The sequence below is a fragment of the Aplidium turbinatum genome, chromosome 11 (assembly GCF_918807975.1).
Source record: "Aplidium turbinatum chromosome 11, kaAplTurb1.1, whole genome shotgun sequence".
Taxonomy (NCBI): domain Eukaryota; kingdom Metazoa; phylum Chordata; class Ascidiacea; order Aplousobranchia; family Polyclinidae; genus Aplidium; species Aplidium turbinatum.
This window is the reverse complement of record NC_137482.1, coordinates 21,150,810-21,174,176: the sequence shown is the minus strand read 5'-3', so window position 1 is coordinate 21,174,176 and position 23,367 is coordinate 21,150,810. Positions and strand designations below refer to the sequence as shown.

The following is a 23,367-nucleotide window of genomic DNA, read 5'->3' as shown; positions in this document are numbered from 1 at the left end:
CACTAGGTGCCGCTAAATGGAGAACAGTCCTGAAATGCGTTGTTTAAGCGCACACCCCGAGAGCCGAACTTGCGCCGCGTGATCTTGAGTCGAGCGGGTGCAGTTCAATTTACGTGGCTTGTTTCTCTATTTGTTGAAGGCCCAAACCCGTAGCCTATATCAAAGCGACGTAGGCTATTACTTTCATCAGATCCACTGTTTGGCGCCAATGAGAAAGACATGCCCTATAACGTAGAATTTGTGACAAAATTCTACAGTCGTGATGGCTAGCGTAGAGGCTGCAACAACATTGGCAGCAAAGCGCAGTGCTCGCTGTTCTGTAGAGTCTCCTCCAAGTCAGCAATTGTGAACTGAGCAGGCGATTACTGAGCAAGTGACAACTGAGCTAGCAACATTTCAGCAAGTGGCTGAAGTTGGTAAATGATGAAACTGAGCAAGATACTAAGCAACAACTGAGCAAGCCATAACTTGGAATGTCACAAGTCAGCAAAATGAGTTTGACAAGCGATGACCAAGCACATCCGACGTGAGCACGTAAATCTCATTTGCTGACTTGGCAGTTGCTGAAATGTAATTGCTGGGTTGCCCGACTACCGTTCTATAACTGTGTGTGTGTGTGCGTCGTATCCACGCTTACGTCCGGTGGTTGAAGATTTAGACGGAAAGGCAGGGAAGCCAATCTTCGTGTCCACTTTCAGGCATGTCTTAAAGTGTCCTGCCAAATACACAGTCGCATACTCTTGAACGGTGTCGAACCGGCGCTCTTTCGAGTGTCGTATCAGGGCTCTCACCACTCACTAGTCACTACTCTACAGCGCATTAGCTGATGCCAGGTTAATAGCTTCTTTTGCAGAAACTCTTTTTAGTCAAACTCAAGGAAGTTAGAGTTCCGTTGTCTGATTTGCCAGCATCTGCAGCTGAGATATAAGGTCAATATTGTAAGCCATAACCGGTGAGCCTCAACATTAACGTTGGGTCATGAGCTAAGGAGGACGAAAAGGTTCTCATCGACCATTTTGATATCTAGCTTATCTTGTGTTGTGTCCATTCTGAAAACATAGATTACAATAAAATTGCATAGGCTACAGCGTTGGATGAGCTCCTACTTTATGAAAACAAAGAAACGGCAAGATTAATCAACGTTGGTTAACTTTTGGGTTATGCACTTAAACGAAATATTTCAACGCCAGCTCTTCAGCAGCACCTAGTATATTACGGAGTAATATGTAAGCAATAAATCTTTAGCAACAGGAGGAAACTTCACTCTGCCAATTTCGGTGACTAGGCTGTGTCAGTAGTTCAAAGCATTTGAAACATGAGAAACTGCCAAGATCAACCATTTAAAAAGGCTCTCTCAGTCTAAACGTGAATATATTTACAATTTAACAGTGTTGTCACATCCGAGTGATGAAAGCTATGATTCAACGTTCGAAAGGCCGCCGGTTCCATACCGCTCAAGAGCATGCGGCTGAGTCTTTGATCAGACACTTAATATAAGCATGCAGGCGATCGTGGAATGACACCCCTTCGACTATAGCCCTTGATTTCTCTCATGTCGACATGTACTCTTTGTACTGATTTCTCTCATGTATACTCACTCAGTTGCGCCTCTAAACGGCTACATTGACACTGTAGGCTTTGTAAAGCGCTGAGAAGCAACACATTTTGCGATAGATACGACGCTATATAAAAGCAAGCATTATTATTTATGTCCATAAGTAACAGTACCGTACGTTCATGGGCGTCCGCAGGTTTTCGGTTAGGGGGGGTCAAGGTGGGTTCACTTTCACCGTCAAGGATTCCAAGTCCGGTAATCTGAATGATTTATTAAGTTTTAGAATTAAAGCTGGTGATGGAATTTTGAAAGATCACATGGAGCACGCAAGTGACAATGCTAAGTATACATCGTCTCGTATACAAAACGAGATGATAAGTTTGTGTGAAGAAACCAGGGGCTCCGGACACTTCCTGAGAGTGGGGGGGTAATTTAAGCAGGGGCGGGAACGATCTTTTGACATCGACGAGGGCTTATTGGATTATCACATATACTTCCGTAAGGTCGCTCCTCAGACCCCGTTCGCATTACTGAAAGCTTAAGTTTCTTATACAGCGCGTTTAGGCTGCATGTTTCGCGACGAAAGCGCAAAATTTTTGCCTTTCAGCACGATTTAAAATCGAAAAATTCTTTCAACGAATCTGAAATCACGAGCAAAAGCTTTTTAACATTTGCCACATTTTTTGAGGTTTTGAGACAATTTTGACTGGAAGAGGGGACGGAAGCAAAATCCCTCTTTGTATTCTTCCTTGGCTCAAGTCCTCCAAATTTTGCACTTCAGACGCTAAAAGGTTAGATTTAAAAGGCCAAAAGCATTAAGGTCAAAGCTATATTCTATAAAACTTAATTTACAATTACATGAATACAGCACGACAACCTGTGCCATAACACCCACAGTGAAATGAAGCGTTTCAGCATCTAGCTTCTGCAGAAGAAGGGCCATTGACCAACAGCAATTTTTTCCACACTGGCATAAAACTCTTTGACAGGAATTAATAGGCTTAAATCCAATTAACTTGTTTCGAACATCGCACACATACTTGATCGGCCCAAATTTCTGATGGAAGTGGCTTACATCTTGGCCCAAAATTTTCACGTCGAAGCCATTATCGTTCCAACGCTGTAACAGCACTGTCGTTGACTGTGCCAGATACTAAAACTTCAAGCATTTGGTGAGTTTTAATTTCTTCGCCATTGAAGCGGTGGGTGAGGCCTTGCACTATGCTGTCAATAGATGCATTGAACTGCTTTCTGTAATGAGAAGCCAGGTCATGGGAAGCACTTTGCTCACAGCGCTTTCTTGAAATTTGGACTTTAGCTAAGCCTAAAGCTATCTACTTGCTGTTGAAATTCCTTGCATAACTGCATAAATTGTTCTTCATTTCTAAGACTCTGGTAATTAACTTTTGAGTTTTTAACCAGCTCCATCATGTCGCTGATGGTAGGCTATAAGACTTGGTCTGCAACAGGCCAGTTATCTTTTCAAGTGGTTTGAATAAAACTTGGCAAAACTGCAACGCAAAGTATGTGTTGCCTTGCAATAATTGGAAATAAAGGCCTAATCATTTCGCATTGTTGAAATTTTAAAGTGTGTTTAGCAAAGCTTCGTAGTTTGACAAGACTGAAGAAATGGCCGGTATACGTGTCAGCCATCTTGTTTGGCACAAAGTGTGCAAGCCATGGTGGGATTCTTCCTGCAGGGCGATTTTGAACTTGCCAGACTGATTTTGCAAACTACTTAGCTCCTGAACAATTCCCATAGCATTATGCAGGTCTCTATTGCATATTTGCGTTGTTTTGCGAGTCAGAGTTTCCAAGCAAACAACTAAAAAGTTGTGCAACAAAATAAAAAAAATGAAAATAAAACACAAAAGTAGAAGAAATATAAAAATTAAATTTTATCTCTACATTAGTGGGGGGGGGGGGGGTAATTTTGCATTAGTTACCCCCCCACTCCAATTGGTGGGGAGGTAATCACCCCCGCGGCCCCCCTCTAACGGAGCCCATGGAAGAAACGTTTAGAGATGAAATTGTTACTGAAGCTAACAATTCCGTTGGCTTCTCAATCTTAGCGGATGAAACCGCTGACATTTCGGGAAAAGAGCAACTGACTATTGGAGTGAGGTTTTTCCACAGAAAAAATCTTGTCATTCGAGAAGAGTTTCTTGGTTTTACGTCATTGAACGAAATGGACGCAGAAACGATTGCAGGGACAATAATAAATCAGTGTAATAAGTACGGTCTAAATTTAAATAAACTACAGTACGTGGTCAAGGATACGATGAATGCTCCAATATGGCAGGCAAACAAAATGGAGTAGGCTACGCAGGCACGTATTAGAAGCAAGTAGGCCTATCCGTTGGCAGTATTTGTCCACTGTTCACCCCATCGCCTTAACCTCGTGGTCAACAATCTGAATGGAGTTTCGGATGTACGGAACACTATTGAAACAGTGAAGGCTATAATAAATTTTTTTAGAGAGAGCCCGAAACGAAGATGTCTAATACCAAACTTGCCATTGTTATGTGAAACGAGGTGGAGCGCGAAATATAAAAGGATAAGACTCTTCGCGGAAAATTTCACCAAAATTCACAGGCAGTTGGAGAATTTAGCGCAGCACGAATCGAGTGCAAAGGGACGGCAGACCGCACACCAGCTGCGGACCGCTTCTGGAACCGCTACTTTTGTAGTAACGCTATAGGTTTTGGAGCCTGTCACCCAAGCCCTTCAGGCAGTCCAACTGAACAAGTTAGGTGTCAAGAAGCACATTGACAAACTCGTATCAATGTTTTGTGATTATCGGCAAAATGCAGAAACACTTTTTGCAGAAAACATTTATACAGCGGCATTGAAGTCAGCCGAAGAAATCGGTGTCACCAATGCATAGCCTACCTGTCCCACGGCAATGTGTCCGTCAAGTATTCAGAGCAAATACTGGTGGCACCAGTGAGGAATACTATCGCCGCTCCATTTACGTTCCTTACATGGACTCTTTAATCCAGTCTCTGAAAAGCCGCTTCTCAGAGACGAACATGCCTGCATTCATGTTATACCGACTGCATCCAGCGCAGATTGAGGAATTTGACTGTTCAGACTACAAAGCCCTGGTCAAAAGCATACACCAATTCTACAACTTTGACAATTTTCAGCAGGACACCATGTCGTGGTATGACATAACCATAAAAGGAAAATTTCCTCAGTCCGAAGACCAGGAAGAATTGGAATTTGTGGACTTGGTGAAGAACATGGAACTTTTTCCAGCTGTACGTCAAGCGATGATAACATTACTAACCCTCCCCGCCACTACTTGTACAGTAGAAAGATCATTCAGCACAATGAGGCGGGTCAAAACATGGCTCAGATCAACCATGTCTGACGACAGGCTATCTGGGCTGTGTATGATGACTGTCCACAGAAGCCGAATAAACTCGGACAAAAATTCGTTCATCCAAAAAGTCATCGAAAAATTCGGCAAAGACCCACGTCGACTTCACTTTTTATTCAAGAACTGAATAACTAAATTGGTGGCTGATTGTTCTTTTCTGTATGATTCAATGTTACGAACAGCTTCATTGAATTCATGCCTATTTTTGCATGTTCTCGCTTTTTCATTTTTCATCCAACAATTTTCCAGGGGGGGTCAGCTGACCCCATTTGCCCCTATGTGCGGACGCCCATGCGTACGTTGCTCCAAAAAGAAATGCCTAGGGTCCTTCTTGGGGCTATGGCCTGCTGAACTGAACCAGAGAAGGTCAATTAATTCATAGCCTAAGGTTTAAATAAGTTAGATGTTAGTTAGACTATAAGTTAGACTATTTCAAGTTAGACTATTTCACACGCAATCACGAAAGTTATAGGCTACTATCTGTACCAAACCACTTTTTTAGGTAAAATGTAACGACTTGGATTTCTGAGATAGTGTTGGGGAGTCTGGGGGGCGAATCTCCTTAGCAACTGGGATAATCACAGTAAAAACTGCTTTCTCCAAGTAGAAATCTGTTTAAAGAAGCCCTGAAATGTGGCAATGAGGTTATTCTTCCAAAAGCTCAAGGTCCACCATCAACACCCAGAAGGTCCGGATTCGGACCGCGGTCCGCCAGTTCAGTAGCCCTGGTCTAGAGGCAACAAAAATGAGAAAATATATGCCTTAAACCATTTAAAATAGGCTTTTAAATATCAACAATATCATTTTTGCAAAGGAATAGACACATCAATAGTTTGATTTTGGGCTTGGTAGGGTAAGACTCCAAAAATATTTAGGGCAAAAACTCTTGTTTAAGGCTTAAAAACTGCTCATAAGCCGCTAAATCAATTGTATTGTCTTTCAATGAGTTTCAGCCCATTCCATTTTCTTTTCGAATTTTCTTCATCCCTGTCTCCGAGGAAGCAATTTTCATAAATGATACTTTGCAATGGTAAAAAGTACATGGCCTACCTACTCAACTTTAATAAGTGTTAGCCAGTGCTTCGGCTACGGCAAATATTGATGATCCATTGTTAGTTGAAGCTACTTGAGAATGAAGTTTTCCACTTCAACAGCTTATCCTATATAGCCACTTAAATATATGAAATTTTTATTTTTATTCTCTCAATTAACGTTGTCATACACAAGACGATAGCTTGTTGAGAAAGATAAATGCAGTAGCCTGTTTTGAATAGACGACGATATTTGAAAACAAAAGTCAAGAGTGAATAAACATAGCCTACGTTTAAACAAAAAAAACTTGGGCTAATCCGTTTGTTAGCTGGAGGTTCGATAAAAGGAATCCATTAGAACTACAGGATGTGTTAAGTTTTTTTGCTACATCAACACCTTCTGATGCAGATCATGATCAGTGGTGCTTTAGATTAAATGAGTAAAAGCTGAACCATTTGTCACCAGTCAGAAAAAAACTGGTTTGATCAAGAAAGGAGTCTATTTTTGCATTAATTTCGATGGCTTTGCACTCTTGCAAATGTAAAAATTCCCATTATGTAGCCTACTAAAAATTATCATGTGGTAGCCTAAGAACCATGAAAATTTAGGTTTGTTTGTAGCCTACATTTTTCAAGTTTTATTTCAGGCTACCTACATCTCTTACCCAGGTCAACATATTGTCTCAAAGAAAAAATACAGTAAAAGTATTATCGACAACTATTAACATATCACAAATCTGCAACGACATCAGTTGTAGTTTATTAATTTAAATCAAATTAGAGACATAACACTATAACAGTTTAATCACATTTTTTTTCAATTGATGTTATGCTTTTAACCCGCCTGTGTCATTGCAATGAATAATTGTTTTCTTCGGTCTGCGACACAGAATACCTTTAAATTGAACGAATCATTGTAAAATGTATGATGTCGGCCAGCGCTAGCCTTGGTGTCTCCTAGCCTTGTAAAAGCTCATCCATCCAAAAAGACAATCACCCCACATTACAATATAGACAAAAAATTTTGTTGGCTGGATTTTAGTGCAAGCACACGCTGAAATTAATCACAGGATTTTTCGCTCTTGCCTGCTATTTTAATTGCAGTCTTGTATTTTCATATTACACAAGCAAATTAATTTTAAACGAATAAGACACTTTAATTTGTTAGTTAGACAATCAGACCAAAGCTTTTTCAGTAAGGTCTAGCAGCAAAGTTGTTTAGGCCTTAGGCTATCATTCTTTTGATACCCAAGGCACCAGCAAACCACATCATCGTTTCCCATTTTTGCTGTATCAGTAGGCTAACATGTAAGTTACATTGCTTGCAAAATAAGCAACATGTGTTGGAAAACTGTGCATTTTTACGAGCGGAAAAAAATTATTTTATGCTGTCTAAAGCTTAGCTTGTTTTAACTTAGCCTATGAAAATTTTAGTCAAGGTTAGAAGGAGTTGAAAGTCCACATGGAAATAGCTGCAACCAGGGTTAGAACGTTTTTGCAAAAGCAAAAACTTGTCGTTCGTATATTTTCCTAATAAATTGTGATTTCATTCTTTAAAGATCGTAAAATATTTGTAAAGCTTTCTTTAAAACTAATTTTTATCAGCGAAATACCGTGTTGCAAAATCTTGATGCCAGCCAGGAAAGCAAAAGTGTTGGATGTGTTGGAAAAAGCGCTCGTTAGACGTCGCAGGTGAGCAATATTGTGAAAACATTTAACTACAAACGTGCTTGGAATATTAAATGGAACTGCTTATCACAAGCAAGCAAAACTTGGTATGTTTTGATTGATTGATTGATTGAATCTTTATCCTCGGACTGGGAAAGCTTCTTGCAGAGCTTAATCCTGGCAGTTTCGCATACTTGTAGAGGCTTTGAATCACTGACGCAGGCCCGGTCACCGAGATTGACAGAGTGAAGTTTCCGATTGTTGAAGTCTTGTTGCCGGGGAACTATTCCATCCATTAGATGCCGCTGAATGGAGAGCAGTCCTTAATGTGAGTTGCTCAAGCGCCCACCCCGAGAGTCGAACCAGCGCCGCTTGATCGAACCAGCGCCGCTTGACCTTTTGGTTAATTATTTGGCGAATTTAGTTTTGCTGGGTGGGTTTGGTGGCATAGCTAAGGGAAAAAGGGACATCTGTTTCGTGGGTGCGAGGGCAGTATCAATAAGCTCCAAATGGATTGTTCTAAAATTTAATATTTTGTTCATGCTCTATGATTGACACTCGTTAACATGACGACACTCAAAAACATTTTTTATTGGTGAATGAAACTCCTGGTTACGCCACTGAGTGGGTTACTAGTCGAACACCAGATCTTTCGTTTTTCCCATTTTCTTGGTTTCTTTTTTGGGAAAATGCTATTTAGGTTTCACTCCTAAAAGAACGTGACAGACTTTAAAATAACTTTGTTTGTTGGCTGTTGCTTCTATAATATAATTCATTTTGTTGTTTCAGAGTGAAATTCATATAACATAAGCTACAACATCTTTATTAGAGTTTATCTTTTTTTTTAGTTTCAATTTAAGACAAACTTTTTACACGAAATGTACAAATATTCCTTGTGTTTTACGTAATGGACCATAACTTTTTAATGTTACGCATTTTGATAACATTTTATGTTTTGTTTCGTATAAAGGTATTTTATGGATACAACTTGTGAATTTTGTATGTAGGCTACCCTTGATATGGCGATAGACCTCTAAATCAATAAAAAAATATTGGCCTACTTTTCTGGCTATAGGCTACACGTTCTGAAAAAATTGCCTGGAATAAACAAAAAAGCATTTCGGTGTTTCAAGTGCAACCAACAACTATCAAAGTATTTAACAAGTAGTAACTTTCTAGGTACCGTACTGGTATATTTAACCATGTTTTCAACCAGTAGCATAGAAAAAGGGGTCCATGGGTATTTTTGAACCCCAGCCCGCGGGACCATTTTACTGGCCCGTAACCTTTCAAGGGGCTTGGAAACTTTAAGAAACTACCTCAAACATTTTGAATAAAGTGCGTTTTTCTTAGAAGTGTTTTCACTTTGGGCCAGAGAATCCCATTGGTACAGGGCCAAAATTATCTTCTCAATGGCCCTGTTTGCAGCTCTAAACTTTTGTACAACATCGTTCATGTCTGGTATCACATGTCATGTAGCTGTGACACCGAAGCTTTTGCGGACAAAGAAATTATTGCTTTGATTATTATACAAAAGACTGAGAACAAACAAACAGCATCTGTTATTGTGGGCGGGCTTCTTCATAATTACAAGACAAAATAAAACCAACGCTTTCGCTTGTTTTGATATTAATTGGGCGGTCCCTTCTTGGCGGCCAAGAAAAATAACTTTTTATGCAGACAAGCAATAGCTCGTTAATATCTTAGAGAAGTTCCACAAATTTGAGTTTGCAGGCTATTTTTTTTTCATTTGGTCGAGCTAAAGTCAAAGATATTATAGAGTTGCTTAAGATACTATACTATATGCAAAAGATACTATAGAGTGACTTTATTTACGTTAAACTACTTTGTGGTTTAGAAAAATAATTAATCTGGGTAGTGAAAGGATAAACCTTCGGTCCCAGAGCGACAAACGGTGACAATTGCGCTGCCAACTCCCAACCGAGACCGCATGCATGAGTTGTTTCATATAACATCTTTTTATAAGAAATCTGCTTTTGTCAAGTTATCTCAAGGAAAGTTCTAAATAGATCTACACCATTGAAGGTGGGCTGTATAGGCTCAGGGTACATTAAAATATCTTACTAGGTTTGTGGGGGTAGCGGTTATCAAATGTTGTTACATTACGTTGTATAGGACAGTGTGACAGCAAACGTAATGTTTAGCGTCGTGAAAAGTTTGGTACAAGTGTAGAAAACCGTAAAACTGACGTCATGCTATATTTAAACAGACCCAAACTGCGCATGCGCTCAAGCGACTCCCTAGACATTTTAACCATTGATTGTCACAGTTGTAGTAGATCACATCGATTTATGAAAGTAAACCAAAGTACTCAAAGAAAATCAATAGGTTACGGTATGTTGAAAAATGTTTTTCACAGTTTAGTTTATAGGCTAGTCGATGCTAAAGTGATAGCTTTCATATGACGAAAAAGAAGGACAAATCGAATCATTTGACAGAAAAAAAACAACATCAAAACATTCTATTGGCTAAGGCTAAGTAGCTTACTCTTACATTTTTAGCTTACAAAACACACACACAAAAAAAGAAAAAATGTAGAAGTTTAAAAAATATTTTTTTGATTACTAGTGATGGTTAGCATAGTTATATAATGGATATCAATATAGCAGACAATGAATTGCAATGGAGGCAATATCGCAAGAAGTTGGAAATGGAACTGTTCCATATCAGGTAGGTCAATCAGGCATCAGGTAATCAATTCTATTTTCAAACAATGCAAAATGTTGCCATGAATGATGCTTCATTACAAGCCTACAGTGAATTAAATAACTTCATTTAAGAGCTTGTAGAAATGCCTTGAGATGAACTAGTCCAACAAATAGCAGTTCAATTGACTATAATGACTAAGTCTAAACTAATATCCACCATAAACATCGCACTTGAAAAAAGAGCATTAGCCATTAGCCTATAATGTAGCATTTATTTAAAGCCACTATGTCTATGAGCAAGCGAATGCAATTTAGATAATTGTTTAATGAAGGTTATGACTTCCAGACTTTCAGTTGCTGGGTTAAATATATTTCTAATCAAAACTGCAATATTTTAAATTCCCATCATTGTATTAAAAGTACGGAACAATCTCTACTATAGTGACGTAGCGTAACGTAGGTTGGCCGCCTTTTATGGAAGTATAACGTTCGTTTTCAGCAAAGCAAATGTATAAATTATGGGCAAGATAGGTTCATATTTTCACAGAAAAAACAAATACACGATTATTTCTCTGATCTTTCTTGTTTGAAAAAAAAAAAAATTGCAACTGTCCTGCTCACACATTATAAAGATAATATTGCTAAAAATTTTGTTCTTCTTTCAACCTTGCCCACCCACTCCAAATGGACTCTGACTGTGCTCCGCGTCTTTCGCGCAACTTTCCGCCATTGTTGCAAGACTTGTAACTACTGGTTTCAACACCACTGCATATCACAATTTACGAATTGAGTTTTGCCTGAAATCAAGCCTTATTTCCCCAGACAGCAAATTAACCGTTTTTTACACTGATTCAACGTCTGCAGACGTTGAATCAATGTAAAAAGCGATGAAATTGCAGGCTAGGTATAGAAGCAGCATAAACATCATCATGGTTTAATCTTTTTTTTTAATAAAGCCATAACGGCGTCGGCACGAATTACTTTGTTTTAAATCATCAGTCCACACATTTACTGTCAAGAATCATACAGCGTGTGAAGAGGATAATGATTATATTGAAATATTACACTAAATAAACAACCAAAATATTGTTGGAATGTGCTCGCAGAACTATCCGACCTTGACATTTTTATGACGTCGTTTTTACCTTGTTCCTGCAAAACCAACTTAAACAATGCTTTTTTTAAACAATTCATTTCTCTATCGCTGTGGTTAATTTAAGCGATTGCTCTCCTGTTGCTTTATGGTTTGTGATTGCTTTCAAGTCTTTGTGACCTACAAGACACCCGTCCATTGTCATCGCTTTAAATGTTCGTAGTGTTACATTACATGCCTCTGACAGGTTCTGGCTTACGATTGGGACCTATGTAGCAAACACTCCACATTCATTGTGGTTGAGTTGTACACATCAAAAAAGTGATTGTTTAAATTATTGTGGTACAGCGGTTATTGCTGATATGAACCTATGTTACAATGGCACCTCCGTTTTCGACATCAAGGTAAGCTTGTTAATCGCGAAATCACAACCAGAAAGGTTGTTGCAGCAAACGTAGTTTAATTTCTTTGTTGATGAAAGAAAAGATAACACCTGATTTAAACAGAAAACGAAACTTTTATAACTCAAATTTAGCAATTTTAGAAAACTGGCTTGGTGTTTTTGCTTGAGATTCTGTAGTATTAACATTTTTATGCAAGTATTAATATACTGTATTGAACTGAGTGCAATTCCAGACAGCTGGTCAACCGTTTTTTACATCAATTCAATGTCTGCAGACGTTGAATCAATGTAAAAAACAGTTGATTTGCTGTCTGGAATACCATAAAACGGTGAGAATAAAACTTACAACAATTTTAAATCTAATAGAAGCAATAGCAGTTACAAACAAGCTAGGCACTAGATGGGGACCCAGACTGCAAATCAGTCATTTTTTACATTGATTTAACGTCTGCAGACGATGTAAAAATGACTGATTTGCTGTCTAGGCAGTGCTAAAATGGTCTTTTGAATTGAAAAGTTATTATAAAGTTAGGTTTTGCACTCACAGATGAGAAATACAGACCAATAAGTTGATAGGAAAAGAAGGTAGAACGAGACTGAGGTGAAAGTACATGGAACGTTCAATGTCAAGTAGCTTTAATTCTGGAAAAGCGAAAGACCACACTGATACCAAAATCGATTTTGTACAGAAAAAATCAAAACAAAATGCTTAAATGCAGCCGGATAAACTCCATTGTTTATCAGCTGGTATCAGAATAAAATTATACTAAAAATATAAAACTTAGACTACACCAGTATAGGAACATGTATTAGCTACCTGCTTTTATAACAAACGTTTGAGACCTTTTTTGGGGCCAACAACCGTAGTGTGTAGCATGTGTGTAGTCTAAATTGGAATTTTCATATTATAAGTAGGTCTAATGTAAGAGTAAATGTAAAACATTTTTAAACATCTATAAAGTTAAAATTTTCTCGGCAATATATGTTAAGCAACCTTGGTTTATCCTATATTGACCGCCTTACTATTTATCACAGTTGTAAATGCAGTTAAAACCTTGTAACAAAATTTTTGACTTTATTTCATAAAAGAGTAGACTACTGGAATAAGATGTGATTCCAGTCAGCCTATGAGAACATGGGATTGTCATGGGCCAACCATTGCACATTTTTTATCTTTGACTACATCAGTTTGTTGAGGGCAATACGCTTCTGTTGTCCTAGCTGCATCTTTTGTCCTTGCAGAAATTTTATTTCACAGAACAAATTGAGCATCACTTGCCTACACATATTAAGCCAAAGCATTTAGTAGACTCGTGGTATTACATAAGTGTATAGTCTGTTATAGTGTAAAATCACGTCGATTGAAGATGGCATGATGAATTATTACTACCATGCAGTAAATTTCCCATCATTTGCTAAAAACGTAAACACTGAAAAATCATTTGACTTAACAAAGCGGTACCGGTAAGTATTAGCTGGGTTATAGCATAGGCTTAGGCTATGACCATTAGCCTACGCTTGACCACTTGCCGTGGGGATTATCTATATCTATAGGGGATAGGCTATCAAGAATGCTTTTTCTTACTTGAGAAAGATAAACCCGCTAAGATAAGATAAGTGGCTTTAGTGATCAAACTTAACTGATGTGAGAACAGCTTGTTTCTATAATTATCAGTTCACTTAAAAGTTTTTCTGTCAATTTTGCCATCAGTTTATCAAGGTGCAATTTCACATGGTGTCTCTAACGTAGAATTCTATTTGTTTTATTATTATCGTGTAATTACAAAATGCTGTTCGACTTTTACACCAACAGCCTGCAAAATTAGTTAAATAAGTTTCTCAACATCAACTATTGTTAATATCAAATATATAGCCTATCACGTTTTCAATATTTTCAAAGTTTTAGTCTTAACCTTTGAACCTAACGTTCCACAGCATCTAGTGATGACATATTTCATAAACAACAACACTTCAACAAGCAAAAACTTTGTTCTGTGGTATCTCGTTAACAGGACCTGTGTCATTGGTTTAAAACTCTGCAAGCCTCTGCAATTGTAAGGATAATGCTTTCAAATACTTTCTCAGTTCGAAGATAAAGATTTTCATAAAGAATTCAACTTGAATGACATTGAATGCTCTTTGTTCTAAATACGGTAGGCTACTAAAAAGTAAGAATTTTATCAAATCATGCTATTTATGTAAATTGTAAACGTAGCCTACTTCTAGGTGGTACCAGGCGAAATCGCTGCAGCAAACTCCTCGATTAACCAGAACTGAAGGCTCCCCTTTAAAGTCAACAAATCCTGCCACGAGAGGAACACTACGACGCCCACCAGCGGTAAAATATCACATCGATCAAGATTCACCCACTCATCAAACAGAGGTCGCTAGAACCGCTTCAACACCATATCGGCTTCCGCGTTTGCCTGATAACGCAGTCGCAGCCGATAAGCCGAAAGATTACGTTTACAAACAACCTTTCACAGCAGCACATTTTCTTTTAAGAAAAGATCCCAAGTAAGTAATTTTTCAGAAGCTGGTGTACAACTCTCCGTCCTGGTAAAAAGTACCATGACGTCATATAAAATAGCTTCACCCATGGCCACCTGGAGATGGCCATGCTTCACCCTATATGTTTACTTTGGTCGATTCCTGTCTATGACGTTATGGCATTCTTACCAGGGCGAACCTTGTACACCAACTCCATTTTTCATAAGAGATAAAACAATTGTTCTTTTTTTATTTTTGTTTTGGCTTAATGCTTACTAGCCTACATTATAACTCAACTTTGTATTTTTATGAGTTCTTGAAAATTGCAAATTGAAAAATACGCCCATTGATGAATATAGTTTGCTTAAAAGTAAATTGGTAAGCTTTGTCAAGAGAGATTAACAGCTCAAAAAACTCTTTTTGATGGATGGTCAATTTGTCCGTTTGGCAAAAAAAAAGCATCAAACAGCTTGTAGGTCAGTCTTGAACATGACTTGCGTGTTGGAACATTTTCCCATGTGAACGCACTTCAGAAGCAGCTGCGCGTTCACCGAGAAGGCCCACAAGCAGCTGGAGCAATAGGGTTAACAATAAGGTTATAAGCAGAGATGTAGGCTACGTATACGCCGCAAATTCTTCGCCGCAGACTTGCGGCGTAGACTTTTTGTTTGCGCTAACGCATACGGCCACATTTGTTTGGATAGTTGTCGCTTGAGGCTACGCCGTAAAGCTTTCGCGGTTTTTTAGCGCATAGCGTCAGCGCATACTTTTTAATGTATTTTATTCGCTACAACACGCCAATACCTTCCAACGCTGCAGTTGAAAGAATGTTTCAATGGGCAAAGACATATTGGAACCAAAACACAGCAAATGTCAGATGAACACTTTCAGATGCTTGTGTTTCATCGTGGAAATTCAAAATAAAACTTGTTTGTTTTGAGTGGCTTCTATACCGTGTGAATGTTTGGCAGCTAGCAAACAAAATGAGTTTATGCGCTGACGCTGACGCCGCCAATTTTTTTACAAGTTACGTTGACGCATACGGCGTATGGTTTTTCGAACGTTTACGTTTACGCTGACGGCGTCAATATTTTTTGATGCTCGTACATCACTGGTTATAAGTTAGTTAGACAAGGAAGCTTCAAACGTATCCTTGGACTGGGTTCAGAAGTCTCTGCAGCTCAGTAACTTAATTGTAACTTACCATACTTCTTATAGGTTGAACCATATATCTCTACGTAGGTAGCCATGGTTGAACATTTTTTCAAAGCTTATGTTGACATGACAATTAAAATGTATTACATCTAGCTTGACTAGCTTGATATATTTTGCAGGCGTGCAACCCCTGTACCGGAATGTACAAGCCCGGACTTACGAATTAAACCAAACAGCACTAAATGTCGACCAATCACACAAAGTGTCAGGCACAAGATAATGTATCAATCATGGCCTCAAGGTATCAATAAATTTGCACAGAAATCGCTAAAGTAGGCTACTCACTCACCCTGTGTTTTAAAGTGTCAAGTGCTTAACTTATAGCTTCCTTTCATATCTTCTGACTTCCATTGCACATTTATAAATCGGCCTAAGTGTTGACAAACAGACAATAACTTAAAGACAATAACTTAGATAGTAAAGGTTTTTTGTTCAGATGCTTCTCATCCTAACAAACATAAATGTTTCTCTTATGAAAATCCGAAAACCAAGCTTTGCAAGGTTTGATTTGGCAATATCTGAGAACACCGATATATAGCCTACGTTAGTTTTACCTCAAATTTAGACTTTTATACTATATGTCGGTTGGCTGCTTCTGCGTGCCCAATCCTTGGCGAGACGTTCCATAGGACATCGGTTCGACGTCGATTTAGAACACGCGGCTGTGTTTCAGCAAAATATTTTATGGCATGCCAAAATAATTGGAAGCTGCTGATTCGGCAACTCATGTACCTCTCTTTAAGTTGTAGGCTAGTCTTTTAGTTGTCTGTTCTGTTGCATTTGCAACTCGCAGCTTAGCCTATTGTTGCCACAATGGTCTCAAAACACAAATACAAGTTAGCAAATGTACCCCAAATGCAAAACACTTGACTACATAGCCTATTGTAAATTATATTGAAGTTAACATGTATAGGCTATTTAAAAAAGCTGTAAAATATTATATTAATTTGAAATCACATTGTCTAACTTTTTTTTCTTTCATTTCCAGCAGACGGAGCACAAATGCATCGGTTATTGCCAAAAATAAGTCAACCAAGTGGTGTTATAGTTTTAACAGATGGTCAACCAATGGAACCTAAAACTCCTCCCCAATCAGAAGTGGAATATACTTATCTTCCGTCGTACGTTTCTGCTGCTTCACCATTTTACTATTTATTTATTTTTTTATGATGAATCAACAATGACAATAATTGACATAGGCTATTGCATGGGTAAGAATTTGTTTCTGATAGTTTTTTTTGCATAAAGAAGCACACTGTTGGGCCAAACTACTTTTGACACCGACTCCAACACCATTCGGGGTCACTCCAATATCAACACCACTGCTGCTACAACAGCGAACCAGCAGCGTCGGGCTAAAACTGGTCGTTTGTATCAACATTTGTGAAGTAAATACTTTGGTCGTTACCAGTCTGGTTAGTAGGCCTACATCTGCTAGTGCTACCGCAGCCTATATTTATTTGTGCTTGCTCTTGCTGTGCTGATTGCAGTCTTGATTTTTACCCTGTCCAATTTCAGGTTATCCACCACATCAAGAGAACCTACCGCCAGGGCTCAAATACCGCACAACCTCAGACCTGTACCAAATACAGCAGATGACAACGTAGAGAAGAAACTGCATTGGCAGCTTTCCCCTTACTCCAACAACAACTTCGACCGACAAGGTCTCGGACCCAATCAGGGCCCATTTTCAAGAGAGATGCCCATTAAATGCATGCCCCCAAATAATTGGTTGCGGATGAAGTTACGACAGAGAATCATGACAAAATGATGGACAACAAATGCTTGTGGATAATCAGTCATCTTTGAATTGGTTCCTTTCAGCAAATTCATTATTCTCTATCTGATGCCGAAGCAACCAATTCAGATATAAAAGCTTTTCTATACTGCTAGCTCAAAACGAGATTTGGAATGAGGTTACCTGTTCTACAAAACTGCGCCGTCTGATTGTATTTTTGCATTACAACTGCTGGGCTTCTATGGTAGATGCCAACAGCTGTGATTATGCATTTTTGTGGTTTCATATTATATAGGCTACCTATTATAATAGGGCTGTGGGATAAGAAAATAGGCTATATAGAAAGTTTGAGATGTTTTGTTTCAAAGATTCCTGGCAAGAAATAAAGACATACTCAGCAAAGCCCACAACATTTAAACTACATGGATGAATGTTTTACAACGTGATTTGGCAATGTTAATATCTTTGTAGAAGCGTCACTACTAGATTTGGTAGGCACTTTAACATGCAGATATCCAATTCAACCACGAACCATCAACCAATCAGAAGCTACGCGGTTCATGACGTCATCAAGGTTGCGTTTCTCGGAACAAAGGGAAAACGCAACTTTCCATCACTGCTTTTGCTTTTTTGTCTTCTGTAATTACCAAACAAAGTTCAAAGTAATAATTGATCAACTCTCTGGCTGAATGCTGGAATGGTCACAATTAGACGGACAATGCAACATCTGATGGTTCGTGGTTGAACTGGATATCAGCATGTTAAAGTACCTACCGCTAGATTTAAGGGTGGATACAGGGGTGTCCGACAAATTGTTCGTAAGCAATTGTTCGTAAAGCAATTGTTCGTAAACAATTGTTCGTAAAACAATTGTTCGTAAAATTAATTCTTCGTAAAACAATTCTTCCTAAAGTGTTTTTTCGTGCATGCAATTAAAATTTGATGTATACGAAGAAATGCTTTACGAAGAATTGTTTTACGGATTTTATTTTACGAAAAACAGTTTACGAACAATTGTTTTACGAACAATTGCTTACGAACAATTTGCCTATAACCGGATACAGGAGAGGCAAAAACACACTGAAAAGTAACTTTATTCACGGTCGGATTAATGTAAACTTACACAACGTTGTGTTTTGTTGAAATCGCCTCCCAAAGGCTACTTGCTGGATTCGCTCTTAACTAGATTCTCAACCGGCAAAACTCGCTGTTTATACATCGTATCAACGTCTCACACCGTAAAAATGATATCAAATATGAAACTTTTCTTGGTATCCTAATTAAGTTATTCTGTCGCGTTGAGCTGCATATGTTTATTACGAACAGTGTTCCACAACGTTGGCTAGAACTTTATTTCTACATGAATGTGTTACTGTAACAACATATTCAGCCTTATAGCCTTTATGCATTTTAACTGCACATTTTTTTGTTACTTTTATGCAACCAACTTAGGCTGTTCGAAACAAAATTACTTTGAAGTATTTCGTTTCAAGACGAATTCTTTTTATCTTATGTTCATTTCGCTTGGAATAAATTTTCTTAGGCTTTTAAAAAATTCCGTAAACACTGACAAGTTCGGGTGTTCATTTCTGGAGACGCTAGGAATGCATTTTTTGCGCCGTAGACAATATGCCAGTGGTCACAACGGTAAACCATAATCTCTTCGTGGGAAAATTGTAACATAAGTTTTCCGGATCCGTTCGTCTGTATGCAATGACCGAAAAGAAACACTCTTCTGAAAACGTCTATTCAAGAATTGTATTTCTGTAAAAATAGCCCCAAGGCTGTCGAAGAATGAGGACAACACCGTACCCAGTAAAACTTGTCACTACAATACAAATTACTGAGGATAAAGACGAAATTTGGTCTAGTTGGTAAGCACAAACAAAACCGTTTTAACATGCGACCAACTTTTCAAGCAACAATTTAAAGAATCGCCTTCGTAGGCTATGTCTAAATTCTATGAAATCTGAGACAAGACTTCTAACACCAAATCCGCTTTTAATTCCATTCTATAGGGGTGGTCATAGCGGTAAACCATAATCTCTTTGTGGGAAAATTGTAACATAAGATTCCCGCATCCGTTCGTCTGTATGCAATGACCGAAAAGAAACACTCTTCCGAAACGTCTTTTCAAGAATTGTATTTCTGTAAAAATAGCCTCAAAGCTGTCGAAATTGGTACGCAACACGATACGCCACTAAAAACTTGTCACTACGATACAAACTACTTAGTTAAAAGATGGAAATTTTGTCCAGCTTATTCAAGCAATAAGCAAAACAGTTAAATATGCGACCAACTTCCAAGTAACAATTTTAAGAATGAGAGAATAAATTTCAATATCTCAAACTCACGTAAACAGTTACTGTGACGTAATAGTGAAACATTGTCAAGCAATTCAAACAGGTGTTCAAAGGTGATGATGCAATGTTTCATCAGGTCTTACGAACGATGGTGCAATATTTGGACATTTTCTAGCAATTTCCATGACGTAAGATGCCAGCTAGGTTAAGTAGACCATAACGGTTTTTATATGACGTTTGATTTGGTGAAAATTGTCCGTAACAAGGCTACACAACATGAATTGCTGTATCTAGATTTCGAGTATTAAACTCTCTTCTGTACAGCTTGAATAGCGAATGAATAAACACTACAATGAACCAGTATATATAATGCGAAAACAACACGTAGGCAACAATGACGAAACAAATGCTTCATCATCATTGTCTACCTGTCAGGAGATTTGACAGTAGCGAAACGGTTTAAGCGAACAACAGATAAAGGCCAACAGATAAAGCTACACGTTGAGAAAACTGCGTGAACAATAATATCAAAGTGGAACAGTATCACACTAGTTTAACGTCTTTTCGGACGAGCGGTTAAGCTCGACTGGGTCTCTGCCCAACTAAGTCGTCAGGGACTAGGAAGCGTATCTGTCGAAAGCGAAACCTTGAAACAAGCAAATTTGAAGAAAAACAATATGAGTTACTACCGTTGACCCCTTAGAGAACAAGTGATAGTGACGAACGCCAACCGCCCAACACCTTAAGCGGTCTATGTCCATCGTACTTTCAATGCCACCGTTAGGATCAGGACAAAACGCAAAACCAACGGAAGGAGGGCAAGTCCCACCAACAATAGGAACGAGATGCCGGAGTAGGGACAGTAGGGGCTCAAGTTGTCAACCTCCACGTGGTGAGCCCTGGATTCGACTAATGACAACAAACCGACAAGTAGCAAAGAGAAACTAGCCTTGGTCTACAGCTCAGCCGAATATGCCTCAGCTGTATGGAACCGCAGCAGACACACAAAAAAGATGGATGTGTGCATTAACGACACCTTGCGCATCATCACTGGCTGTCTCCGCCCCACACCTACTGCTTATCTGCCAACTTTGGCTGGCATTGCTCCTGCTCATGTCCGTAGGGAAGAAGCCTCTCACAAACTGGCTCTACATGCGAGACTCGATCCTCAACACCTTCTCTACAGTCACTCCCAAACAAATGGACCAGTCAGACCTTAACGCCTATCATCAAGGCGCCCATTCCATCGATATGCTACACAACTTGTGGATAAGAACTTCAGCTGCATGGAAACATGGGCCCAAGAATGGAACGAGCTGCCACATATCCCTCCCCAGTTTTCAGTTATGCCAGCACTCTCCATCCCTCCTGGAGCAGACCTCTCAAGAAAGGCATGGGTCACATTGAACAGGATCAGATGTGACGTTGGCTGTACTGGAGCTAATTTGTTTAGGTGGGGGTTGCATAATTCGCCGATATGTGTCTGCGGAGCGGTAGAACAAACAATGCAACACATACTCCACGAATGTCCCATCTTACGACCCCCAAGTGGAATCACTGGTATCCGACAACTGGACCCAACTACCGTATCTTGGCTGCACGAGGAGGCATTGCCAATCTAAGCTACTACAAGTCAAACGAGAGAAGAAGAAGAAGAAGGGACAGTAGATACCGGGACGCGCAACTCCGTTGTTCCGCCAACATTAGAACGGTAAATTGCCATTTTGACATATTTTTCACGCTTTGCTGCTGGCTTGCTTTCAACTAAATAGTTTAAATTACTTCAAAACCAACTTCACTCTTTTTATATAACCCATAAAAAATACATTATTTTGTAAATAAATAAAAAAAATACCCTTCTAATGTTGCGGATGAACGAAAAAGCGGATGTAGTTACGCATCCCGGTATCTACTGTCTCTATGCCGGAGCCTAATAGTAGCAGAGTTCACCCGAATCTGATCATCCACTCCTTGCAAGGCTGCAAATTGCGCGAAGTCTCCAAAGGAAAGACCAAGAAAACCTCCGGAAGGTGCCGAGGCTACATAACCATCACTCAAGGTCGTGAAGCTTGAGGAGGCGAATGTCCTCGGCGTGGAGAACCTCCAAGTCTGCATGTTCAAGGTCGACGAAGATTGTTTTGCCTTCTTATTCTTCTTGCTCTTCTTAGCCATTTAGTAATAGCGGTTTGAGGTGTCTTGTCAGTACCGCTTCAGACAGGGAATCCAGACGGGTTGCAGAGATCGTAAATCGGTTTAGGACCAATTTACGATCTTTGCAACCCGTCTGGATTTCCTGTCTGAAGAGGTACTGACAAGACACCTCAAACCGCTGTTATTAAATGGCTAAGAATGAGAATTGATAATTTTAATGATAATTTTAAGAATGAGAGAATAGATTGCAATATTTCAAACGCACGTAACCCTCTTCTGTGACGTAATAATGATAAGCATTATGAAGCTATTCAAGCACCTGTTAAATTTGGCTTACACGACATCTCGTAATTCAAGATTTAACGATTAAGTAATGTTTCACAGGTGTGACAAAGGTGATGCAATCTTTGCTTATTTCTAGCAATAGTCCATATGACGTAAAACGTCAGGTTCAGTAGACAACGGTGTTATGTGCAGGCCCGGATTTAGGGGGGGGCAGAGGGGGCAGTTGCCCCGGGCCCCCCGACTTTTGAAAGGCCCCCTTATGTGGAAAAAAATGTGATTTTGTGTTATTTTTTTCCTTTTGGCCTTTAAAGTTTCTGCAAAATGCTGTGCAGTACTGGACTGATGCTACTGTAGACGTAGAGATGGTTTTTCGCGCCGTAGGCTTGAAAAAATTTTTTGCACGGGGGCCTCCCGATCTAAAAGTGCCCCGGGCCCCCCATCAGCTAAATCCGGCCCTGGTTATGTGACGGTTGATTTGTACAGAGATTGTCCGGAACATAGCGGCCCCTAGTTATGACAGTCTAACATGGCATAACTAAAAACGAATTTAAGGACAATCGTGAGCCAATAAATAAAAACACACGATACCGGTACACAAATTGTTTGAATCACTCACGTTTAATTTATTACAAAATACAAAGGGCATGCAATCATGAGCGTCCGCAGGTTTTCGTTTAGGGAGGGTCAAGGTGGGTTCACTCTGCCCTTTTCGGCCGGATGCAAAATTGTTTTGAAATTTTGACCATTACACCAGTGGCGTAGCCAGAAAAAAAATTGGGGGGGGGGGGCAAACATTTGATGAATTGAAGAGAACGACAAAGTGTTTGATTTAAGACATCACCACCTGATGTGCAGTGGCGTATCCTGGTGGGTTAAGCAAGGGAAGCAATAAAGGTGGTGGGGGGTTAGAGCGTGCCGAAGGCACGCATATTCTAGGGGGGTCCGAGGCATAGTCCCCCGGAAAATTTTTGTAAAATTACACTCAAATAATGGATTATAGCGCTTTCTGGAAACACTTTCAGGGTAATATTTGTATGAAATTTATTAGCAGATAAACAGTTATTAACTTATTAAAGGTAGCTGCTACACACGAACGGGCAAAAACTCCGGCTAAAATTAGAGATCGCAAAAAATACACATAAACACAACAGAGTAAGCGATTCTGAAATTGCTTCCACAGATTATTTAAGAAGAGCAAATCGCGTAAACTTTGCGCGATTTACGATTTGCAAAGTTTATTGGTGTCTTTCTGTGTGTCTAAAACAAGTCCTGGGGGGTGTTAATAGCCAGATGTATTGGAAAACGATATACATTTCTACAACTTATATTATATTTTCAACAAAGGGTTCAACTTCGGAATCCAAACTTTGAAAATTGGGGG

The 23,367-nt window shown here is 39.2% G+C and overlaps 1 protein-coding gene across 3 annotated transcripts; it reads left to right on the top strand.

The window, feature by feature from the left end:
• The first annotated feature begins 10,227 nt into the window (after positions 1-10,227).
• Positions 10,228-17,516, top strand: LOC145779875 (uncharacterized). 3 transcript variants are annotated; one of them, XM_082591545.1, is made up of 5 exons: positions 10,228-10,330; positions 14,031-14,321; positions 15,629-15,750; positions 16,501-16,630; positions 17,028-17,516. In XM_082591545.1, exons 1-5 carry the CDS (start codon positions 10,251-10,253, stop codon positions 17,278-17,280), a joined length of 876 nt encoding a protein of 291 aa, XP_082447671.1. In that variant the 5' UTR covers positions 10,228-10,250; the 3' UTR covers positions 17,281-17,516. The 3 variants fall into 3 exon arrangements, with proteins under 3 accessions (XP_082447671.1, XP_082447670.1, XP_082447672.1); XM_082591544.1 differs by having other exon boundaries at positions 16,498-16,630; XM_082591546.1 differs by lacking the exon at positions 10,228-10,330 and adding an exon at positions 11,707-11,805 and having other exon boundaries at positions 16,498-16,630.
• The last annotated feature ends 5,851 nt before the right edge of the window (positions 17,517-23,367 follow it).

Bases quoted from the DNA above. Each gene is read 5' to 3' on its own strand.
- LOC145779875 (XM_082591544.1), top strand. From the start codon at position 10,251: ATGGATATCAATATAGCAGACAATGAATTGCAATGGAGGCAATATCGC. The intron at 10,331-14,030 runs GTAGGTCAATCA...GCCTACTTCTAG, and splicing joins ATGGAACTGTTCCATATCAG to GTGGTACCAGGCGAAATCGC. The intron at 16,631-17,027 runs GTACGTTTCTGC...GTCCAATTTCAG, and splicing joins GAATATACTTATCTTCCGTC to GTTATCCACCACATCAAGAG.